Here is a 10,466-nt window from a genome sequence, read left to right on the forward strand (position 1 = left end):
TGTTAGCCAGGATGGTCTCGATCTCCTGACCTCGTGATCCGCCCGTCTCGGCCTCCCAAAGTGCTGGGATTACAGGCTTGAGCCACCGCGCCCAGCAAGATTTACTCTCAAAGTCAAATCCATGGGCAAATCTGCATCATGGGCAAGAAAAATTACTTGAGTTTTGTCCAAAACTGTTTTTACTTCGGTTTGCTCCTGCAGCAAAAATAAGCAATGCTAAGGATGAAAATGTGACCAGGAGACAGGCAAGAAATCAAAGCTCCTTGCTGCCTCCCTTATCTCAAGGAGGAACTTTAGGATGCCACCATCTTGACCACTGACATGGGTGGGGAAAATTCCAGAAGGATGACAACAAAAATAGCTTATACTATCATATGTAAGACAACAATTATGCTACTTTGGTGAGTGATGTCCACTAGGCTTACGTTTAGTTTCCAGGCCTTAACATTTTTCCTACTGAGTCTTTCAATAATCTGCCTTTATCTGTGCCAGTTCTGCAGAGTCTAAGAGTTAAGTTTTCCTGATGTATTAATAGGTCTGACCAGAGCCTACTAGAATCTATAATGTGTCAAGCACTATGTGAAGTATTTTATATATTTTCCTTCATGTAATCATCACAATGCTGTGCTACAGGAATTATATCCCAGTATGTAGAAGAGAAAAAGCTCAGAAAAGCTAAGTATTTAGCAATTAAGAGAAAGGATTTTGGAGTAAAACCATTCTACTACTTGGCCTGTGTTAAGCCACCTAATTTCTCCAGAACTGAATATAACTTCAGTTATAAAAAAGGAACTAAGCCAGGTGCAGTGGCTCACGCCTGTAATCCCAGCACTTTGGGAGGCCGGAGTGGGCGGATCATTGAGGTCAGGAGTTTGAGACCAGCCTGGCCAACATGGTGAAATCCCATCTCTACTAAAAATATGAAAATTAGCTGGGCGTGGTGGCACATGTCTGTAGTCCCAGCTACCCGGAGGCTGTGGCACGAGAATCACTTGAACCTGGGAGACGGAGGTTGCAGTGAGCCAAGATCGTGCCACTGCACTTCAGCCTGGATGACAGAGCAAGACTCCGTCTCAAAAATAAAAAGGAACAACTTTGGGAGGCCGAGGTGGGCAGATCACCTGAGGTCAGGAGTTCGAGACCAGTCTGGCCAACATGGAGAAACCCCGTCTCTACTAAAAATACAAAATTAGCCAGGTGTAGTGACGGGAGACTGTAATCCCAGCTACTCAGGAGGCTGAGACAGGATAACAGCTTGAACTCGGGACGCGGAGGTTGCAGCGAGCCGAGATCCTGCCATTGAACTCAGGAGGCGAAGGTTACAGTGAGCTGATCGTGCCATTGCACTCCAGCCTGGGCAACAAGAGCGAAACTCCATCTCAAAAAAAAATAAAAATAAAAAAAGGAACAAATAACCCAGGCGTGGTGGCTCACGCCTGTCATCCTAGCACTTTGGGAGGCCGAGGTGGACGGATCACGAGGTCAAGAGCTCAAAACCATTCTGGCCAACATGGTGAAACCCCGTCTGTACTAAAAATACAAAAATTAGCTGGGCAGGGTGGCATGGGCCTGTAGTCCCAGCTACTCGGGAGGCTGAAGCAGGAGAATCGCTTGAATCCGGGAGGTGGAGGTTGCAGTGAGCCGAGATCGCACCACTGCACTCCAGCCTGGCAACAGAGCGAGACTCTGTCTCAAACAAGCAAGCAAGCAAACAAACAAACAAAAGGAACAAATAATGCATACCTTGTAGGACTATTGTGCTGATAAAATAACATAATGAATGCAGAACCTTTATCATAGTGACTAGCATATAAGAAATCCTTAGTAAGTGATTATTTTTAATGTAAAATCATTCTTAAGTTTGGAAATCACACCCAAAAGATATGTGGTAGTAGGAAGCAAAACAGAATTAGAGCCACTAGATGAAAAACACCCTTTTCCACCTGGAGATTCTTCTTCTAATGCAAACTTTATTTTAGGAGACAGTGTTCCATCACAGGAGATGAAAAATCATTATCTGGCTGATAGAGACTACGTGATGAGCAGAATAAGGATGACTTCATAAAGATATGTATCCCTTTGCACATGAATATTAGGATGAATGTTCTAGCACCACTTGAAAATAAGCTTGGATTCCTTAGAAGAAAGACAATCATACAAAAACATTTTGTTCAAAGAAATCTAAAATCCAAGAAAGAATATCCATATTCCAGCTTAATGTAAGTCTCAAACCACATCTCAAAGAACTTAGTAAGATCTTCTTTCCTCCCTTCTTCTCTCTCTTAGTCTCTGTGTGTTTGTATAAAATAAAACACAAAGAATAGAAGGTTTGAAGGTTCACTAAACTCAACTTTTCAAGAGTGGGAATATCAATTATTGGACCTTCCAAAGAGAATGAAAACACAAGCTATTGTGCAACAACAACTATGATCATAAACTTTAAAATATCATAAACTTAAAAAAATCTGTAAGCTATTAACCTATCAATCTTTCCCACTGTACCCCTTATTTGAGTCAAAGTCATTTCCTTTGTTACATAATCCCCCACAATGTTTTTTTGGACATTAGCAAATCAGCATAATTAACATAAGTATGGTTCACTTTTTGGAGAACACCATTTAGTCTAAGCAAAGCTGCCCTATATGTTACTGATAATGAGATGATGCAAACTAGGTAGGGGAGATGAGATTGCTACTTTATTAGATTGTTTTTCAATAGTTTCAGTCAACAGAGTTGAAAAATGGCTCAACTCCTGTATTTTAGTTTGAAGTTTTATAATTGTTATAAATTACCATAAACAGGACTTGGTAAAAGAAATAATAAAATAAACAAATAAATTTTTTAAAACTGTGGTAATTTAAAAAGCAGAAAGCAGCAGCTTTGGTACCCTTTTCATAAACTGGTATCTGGCAATATGAAGATGACAAAAATAATCAGAGCAGCAGTGATTAAGTTAAACATGTCTCTCTCTGCATCGGCCTGAAAGGTTGATAAGACAAGACTCTATGATATGCTTAGAGGTTGAGGTACACATCTAAACTGCCATAAATCCAAGCACTGAACCTACAATACTACATAAATAATAAAACCACAATGGCAAAAATACTTACTCTAAACCACTTAATTCTCTCTACTGCAAAGAGGTAGGCTAGGGTCAATTCATGGTCAATGATATCAAAAGCTACAAATATATTTAACTGTATTACTGGGAAGAATGGTTATATGCAATCACTAGAATGAAATTATCATTTAAAAATCTAGTGATGCTAAAAATTGATATCAATATAGCAGATAATAATTACTATGCTACTCTACATTTATTATACCATCAACACCTCTGAATTCTTAAACAGCCTGTAAAGGCTTATAAAAGCCCAAGAATATTACTAATTACTACCAGTTGATTAACCAATTGCAGGCAGATTAACCAATTGCAGCAGTTGATTAATTGCAGGCAGATTAGGCTCTACTAGTTACTAGCTACCAAGGCCAATCAGGGAAATAAATAGTGTTTTGCTAAAAATCTCAGGTGAGTTGAATCTTAGAACAAGCTTATGACATTTGGCCCCCAGGCTGCATTTGAATGCCTGGTAATGCAAGTGATGAACAACAGGAGCCAGATTCCAGAGGAGAAAACATGGTGCCCTGACTACCAGGAAACAGCTTCAAGTGGGCAACAAAGGAGTCGTCTTCCCCCCACAGCTCACTGATGGGGTCACTAACCTACACAGAAATGTGATTTTTACCAGGAAACACAGGCATTGGTAGTGAACTCACAAAGAGAAACAGGGAGTCTGTAGTTGTAGTTCTCAAAGACCAGCAACTGTAGCATCACTTAGTATTACTACTACTATTATGATCTGTTTTTCACCACAGAACACTTCTGAAACCAAATGCATGCGTTTTCCACATCAGATAATTCTCCAAATCTCTGTGGACACCTACTAGGTAGTGACACGAAGTATCCAGAATTAGCCCAGACCTCTCAGTTCCATAATACTACACCCTACTTCAGATGCCATCGCAAGTACAAAGTGGCCAGGGTACCCACACTCTGTCAAATTTGGCTACAAATCAGGGGCTCCCACAACGAACTACTCAAGTTCAATAATCTGCTAATAATCTTCTAACCTAGGTAGAAGGCTGCAAAACCCTAATAGAGCCCAAGACTCAGGAGGGCTCTTTAAGAAGGCAGGCCCATACCCAGGTGGCAGCCTCACCCATGGTCCCAGCTACAGACCTAGAAACCTATACACTATAATTTGAGCCCATGTAAAAATAAAATGGACTTTTGTATCATATAAAAATTAACAGAGGCGAACACAAAAGTTTGTTTTAATTCTTATACTTAAGGATCTTGAAAATGGTCAGTAAAAGGGTATATTCTATATAATAAAAATCCTTTCTATTTGTACATCCATCAGTTTAAGAGTTATTTCTCTAATGTTTGATTGTGTTTTGCTCATTATTTGTATTACTGCATTCTAATCTGGCTTCCTGGAATTAAATTACTACCCTATGAAGTTATGTCCCAGGTTGATTGTCATTTCTGTTTACGACAGGAAAACAAACTGAGTTGGGTACCTTTACTTACCATTTTTGTTTTCAATGAACTACCATTATTTAACATAGGCTAAACGGCACTGCAAGGAATCATAATAATTCAACAAGAACAAAAAAAAAAAACGGAAAATTGATTTATATCAGTTTCTCAGGGGCCAACTTACTATATTTACTTTTCATTTGTACATATGGTCACAAAACATATGCAAGTTATAAACACAAATTATATTAATATTTACAAAATAATTCCTTAAAGAATTATTTCAATTCAGCTGGACATGGTAGCCCATGCCTGTAATCCCAGCTACTTAGGAGGCTGAAAAGGAAGGATCACTGGAGACCAGGAGTTCAAGACTGGCCTGGGTAACATAGAAAGACCTCCACATCTTTAAAAATATATATATACACACACACACACACACACACACATATACACACACATATATATACACACACACAAATTATTTTAATTTTTAAAAAGACTGGAAAATTAAATTCTCAAGTTATCTGATTACTCAAATCTTTTTTTGGGGACAGACTCTTGCTCTGTTGCCCAGGCTGGAGTACAGTGGCATGATCTCTGCTCACCACAACCTCTGCCTCCCAGGTTCAAGTCATTCTCGAGCCTCAGCCTCCCGAGTAGCTGGGCTCACAGGTATGCACCACCATGCCTGGCTAATTTTTGTATTTTTAGTAGAGACGGGGTTTTGCCATGTTGGCCAGGCTGGTCTCAAACTCCTGGCCTCAAGAGATCTGCTTATTTCAGCCTCCCAAAGTGCTGGGATTACAGGCGTGAGCCACCACGCCCAGCCCAATTGCTCAAATCTTAAAATTAAAGTTTCCATCAGAAGTCAGTGGCCAAAATTCTCCTTTACATACAGCATAGTCCACCTAAGTCAAATGCTCTTCAGATCTGAATTGTCCTACAAAACTGTGATAAGCAAAGAACACAAGCACAAAATTCCATTTAAGAGAAGTTTCATGCCTAGAATCAGCTTTAGGGTAGAGAAATATTAAGGACAGAATTAATCAGCATTTGGTTTAGTGGTCTAAGTATGGCGTGACTGCAAGTGGGGCTAAATATATCAGAGTCTGTCCAATGTGTGGCCTAATAATTCACTGCCCCTTGAAATCCATTCTATCATATTTCTGCAGATTCATTAATGCTAAAATGATTCCAATAGACAGATTTTTATTTATAATTTCACCTAAAACAACCAAGCAATTTTTCAAAATCATTATAATATTGCTGCTGATGTTAATAAATATGAAATCTCTTACTTGTATGGGGTAATTCTTTTCCTCTTCACAGTAGTAGGTTGTGCTAATACAACAATTTTTCTTTTATTGTTCACTAATGAGACAGTAATTGCCATCAGAATCCTACTGGGAACATAGACTTTAAATATAATAGGCCTAAAGACAGGTTTCACTGTATTTATAATGATTTTCAGTACATTTTGTTCTGCATGAACACAACAACGCCAAAATGTTTTCTTTTCTGTGGAAGATAAACTTCGTATTATTTAGCAATGTGTGCATAGGAGAAAGAAATTTAACCAGGCAGATCTCAGGTTCCTCTTTCCAGCAACTAATGAATGAACAATGAACAGAATGCTCCTTTTTACTTAAAGAAAAAAAAAAAAAAAGAAAAGAAAACCTGTTAACTTTTCATTAGAATAATGCTATTTTAAAGTTTTTAATGTTTGAATTAGAAATGTAACCATCGGACTCACTCAGTATGATTTCCAATGTACCGGAATGCAAAACTGCATACTCCGCTTCAAATACTGATTATATATACAGAACATTTATAGAAAGATGTTTTAATGTATTGTTGGCTGGCACCACTACCTTCAGAATTTATTTAGAATATAAAGATTTCTAGAAATATATTTTAATTAATACTTTCTGGTGGTATATTTTGGTTGATGAACTGCACTTGGCAATTACCATCCTTTGGGACCTCAGGTACCCTTCTCCTCTTAAATATTGTAGGTGCTATTAATATTTACCACTCAACAGATAGATTAACAAGTCTGTTTCTCATTCTTAGATTATAATCTTTTCTAAAGCCCAAATAAAATGTGAAAGGAGAATTGTACCTTTCATGATGTCCTAAATCCAAAAGAAATTCATCTGCATGTCTTTGGAGTTCATTTCCTTCTAAGTTCTTTAATTTCTTCAATTCACTCTGTAGGAAAAACCAGAGCTCTTTAGCTCCATTTTCAATCCTCCTCCTCAGGATTTCATGATCCTTCCCCAGACCTGCAGTCAAAGAACAGAGGGTCGTAGCATTTCCAACATTTTGATAAAAGGAAACTTTCGATTATTTGTGCTAAAGCCTATATACTGAGGAGGGAAAAACAATGTATAATCACTTACCATTTCTGGTCTGTTTCTTGTAATTTTCAATCTGTTCTTTGGCCTTAACAAGCTGCTCTTCTAAAACGCGTACTCTTCCTATAGCTGGCCCCTGATCAATGGGGCCTTCTGGTATCCTGTAGTTTAGGCAAGAAAATGTAAACATTCAGCTTTTAAACTGTGCAACAAAATACAAGCTCACTTTGCTAAAACATTTATACTGTAAACTCCATAAGTTGCTGAACCATACAGCACAAAAGAAGTACCAAATGGAATTTTTTCTTCAAAGGTATAGGATTAACCAATGAAATGACAATAAAGAAAAACAGAAAATAATAATCTACGATCTTCTAGGAGTCAACAAACCTCTAGAGCTGTTTCCTAAAATCTTTCATCCCATTACTTAGAGTACCACCATCAGTGGCAAAGCAGTCAATTCTTCATTAGCATTGAGAGTAACAAAAGTGAAGGAAAAAGTAAAGAAAAGGCTTAAAGGGAATAAGGAAGCATATCTGAACACATGTCTAAGGACATGCTCAAACATCAAATATAATGTATTTCTAAATTAATTACAATATCAGACTATGTAAATCTGTCTTTCTATTCATGACATTAGACTACTAAGCATTGGTCTTATATAGAAAAAACAAAGACAAGAGTAGAAGATAAAACATATCAGAAAAAAACTGGGCCAGGTGTAGTAGCTCATGCCTGTAATCCCAGCACTTTGGGAGGCCCAGGTAGGAGGATCACTTGAGCCCAGGAGTTCATGGCCAGCCTGGGCAAGGAACTCATTTTCAGAAACTGGAAAAGGCAAACAAACCAACCAACAAACAAAAAAACCCTAGATGCTCTCCTAGAGCTTCTCTAGGGAATCCAGCCCTCCTGACATCTTGGTTTCTGCCCAGTGAAACTTATTTCAGATCTCTGGCCTCCAAAACTCTAAGAGAATAAATTTATGTTGTTTTAAGCCATAAAGTTTGTGGTATTTGTCAAAGTAGCAATAGGAAATTAATACACACATATATTGATCCTTTTACAAAATTGTCCTGAAGATTAAATAGCTGATTTTTCTTTCAAAGTCTATTTAAATGAGGAAATGTCTATAAAAGTATTTAGCACAGTGTCTGGCAATAAATTTTATGAAGGCTACTATTATATCTGAGCTTTGTCATTTTAGAGATGAGCTGTAATCTCAAAAAGTCTGGGCTATCTATTACTTACCATCATGACCAGTTTAAGGGAACTTAAGTTTTAAATTATAGTTGGCAGAACTTAAATTCAGATGTCAACATAGTCTTTTTTTTTTTTTTTTTTTGACATAGTCTCAATTTGTCACCCAGGCTGGAGTACAGTGATGGGATCTTGGCTTGCCACAACCTCTGCCTCCCAGATTCAAATGATTCTCGTGCCTCAGTCTCCTGAGCAGATGGGATTACAGACATGTACTACCATCCCTGATTAATTTTTTTACATTTTTAGTAGAGACGGGGTTTCATTGGGTTGGCCAGGCTGGTCTCAAACTCCTGGCCTCAAGTGATCCGCCCACCTCAGCCTCACAAAGTGCTGGGATTACAGGCATGAGCCACTGCGCCCAGCCAACATAGCCTTTTGATGCAAACACTCTGATACAAAAGGTTTTTTTTATAGCTTCTCTAACATTTTTTATATAACCTGATAAAGCCAAATTAACAGTCAATTACCTACACTACTTCAGAAAACATGTTTAATAAAGTAGCTATTGTTACAGCTATACCAAAGTAAGTGGAGACATTTTATAATTTCCTGTAAAATTGTATGCATTAACACTGAACAGGAGCATAAAAAGTAACTATCCCCCAATCAGGAGTGTTCAACGCTACAGAATATGAATGAAAAAGCCTTCATTTGTATAAGCACAAAGTGAATAATAAAATGAATACAGTAGTTAGGTGCACACTTATCCAATTTATGAGCACACATACATTCACAAATGAGGCATGTCTTGGTATATAGTTTTTAAAAGTTATGTTTCTAAGATTTGGCTCTTAATCTCTTTCTGAATTAGGTGGCTGGTTTCTAGGAAACAATTTGAAACTAGAATAAAACTTCAATCTCTTGGGATTTATTTTGGCAGCAATATGCCATAGGACAGGAATGTCCTTTTTCAGAACATATTTTAGTGATAGAAAAATTGACAATAGAAAGATTATGTCTAGGTTCTCCTTTTTATCTCTTTTGTCAAATATTGGTGGAATAAACATCAGAGGCAAAACAGCCATGAAAAAAATAGCATATGATCTTTTCAGTAGCTTTGCACAAAGATTTCCAATCTAATTCTAATAAAACATAACAGAATTAGTAATCTATATTACCTAATAATCTAATCCAACTGTGGAAAAAAAAAAAAAAAACCTGTACAACAGAAAAGTACTGGAAAAATCACTCTAAAAAAAAAAAAAAAAACAATACAGAAGAACTATTTTTTCCAAACTCCATCCAGAAAAGAGTCAATAGGCACGAACAGTCTCTTTTCTGAATACTTAGGGAACAGAATGCTTTCTTATCATATTCATCATGCCAAAGATATAGATACATCTGCTTCTAGCCAAGGTATTTACCATCCTGCCTGAAACAAGTCAAAATCCAGATGAAATGTATTAAACAATGACCTAATAAAACTTCAATCAAGCAACAAAGGGCAGTGATCGCCAGAGAAGGAAAACAAATGATGACAACCCTATGACTGTTCCAGCTTACTGCATTCAGAGAGTTTCCAGACCACAGTGTATGGAGGGGAAATGCAGATGGAGCCAGTACATTCACTGAGTTGAAGAAATGGAGCTAAGAGTCTAAAAAGACCAACACAGAGTTTGAATAAGAGAACTATAGAGGAAAGAGAACTCCAGAAATCTGCAAAGGTACCATTTTGGAATCAGCAGAGTACTCATCAGCACACACATATAAGGAACTACTCAAGCTGGGGAAAGAACTCTCTAAAAGGATTAGATGAAGTAGTACCTGGCATTCATACAGATAAGGCAGAAACAGTTCCTGATCCTACCAAACTAGAAAACCGTAATTCATGGGATGCTGGGTAAAATGCTCAGAAGGATTTGGCCTCAAAAGTAGGAAAATGTGCCCCAGACCAAATATTGCTTAAGTCCTGCTTAACAATTATTAAAAAACAAAATAGGATCAAATTATTTTTAAATAACGTAACTACATCCCGTAACAAAATTTAAGAATATTTGCAAATTATACAAAAGCTTCTAGTAACAAACAAAGTAAAATTCATGATGTCTGGAATCCACAAAAGTTACCAGGCTTGCAAAAAAACAAGAAAAGATAACCCATAAAGAAGAGTGAAATCAATCTATCAAAACCAACTCAAAACTGACACAGATGTTAGAATCACCATAGAAATAACAGTTATTATGACTGTATTTCACATGTTCAAAAGTTAGAGACAGGGAAGATATAAAAAAGATGTTAAAATTTTAATAGATAGGCTGGGTGCGGTGGCTCACGCCTGTAATCCCAGCACTTTGGGAGGCTGA

General features: G+C 37.4%; 1 protein-coding gene across 6 annotated transcripts in view; it reads right to left on the minus strand.

The window, feature by feature from the left end:
• FUT8 (fucosyltransferase 8 (alpha (1,6) fucosyltransferase)) overlaps positions 1–10,466 on the minus strand; it is a 342,950-nt gene that overhangs the window by 107,436 nt on the left and 225,048 nt on the right. For 5 of the 6 annotated variants that reach the window (XM_011949753.1, XM_011949756.1, XM_011949751.1 and 2 more), the window contains 2 exons: positions 6,949–7,064; positions 6,669–6,831 (listed from right to left, as the gene is read on the minus strand). In XM_011949753.1, the coding sequence (XP_011805143.1) occupies positions 6,669–6,831; positions 6,949–7,064 (279 nt within the window). Of the gene's footprint in view, positions 1–5,844; positions 5,947–6,668; positions 6,832–6,948; positions 7,065–10,466 lie in introns of all 6 variants that reach the window. The other variant, XM_011949755.1, reaches the window with a different exon arrangement.

The sequence above is a fragment of the Colobus angolensis genome, unplaced genomic scaffold (genome assembly GCF_000951035.1).
Source record: "Colobus angolensis palliatus isolate OR3802 unplaced genomic scaffold, Cang.pa_1.0 Scaffold3, whole genome shotgun sequence".
Classification (NCBI taxonomy): Eukaryota; Metazoa; Chordata; class Mammalia; order Primates; family Cercopithecidae; genus Colobus; species Colobus angolensis.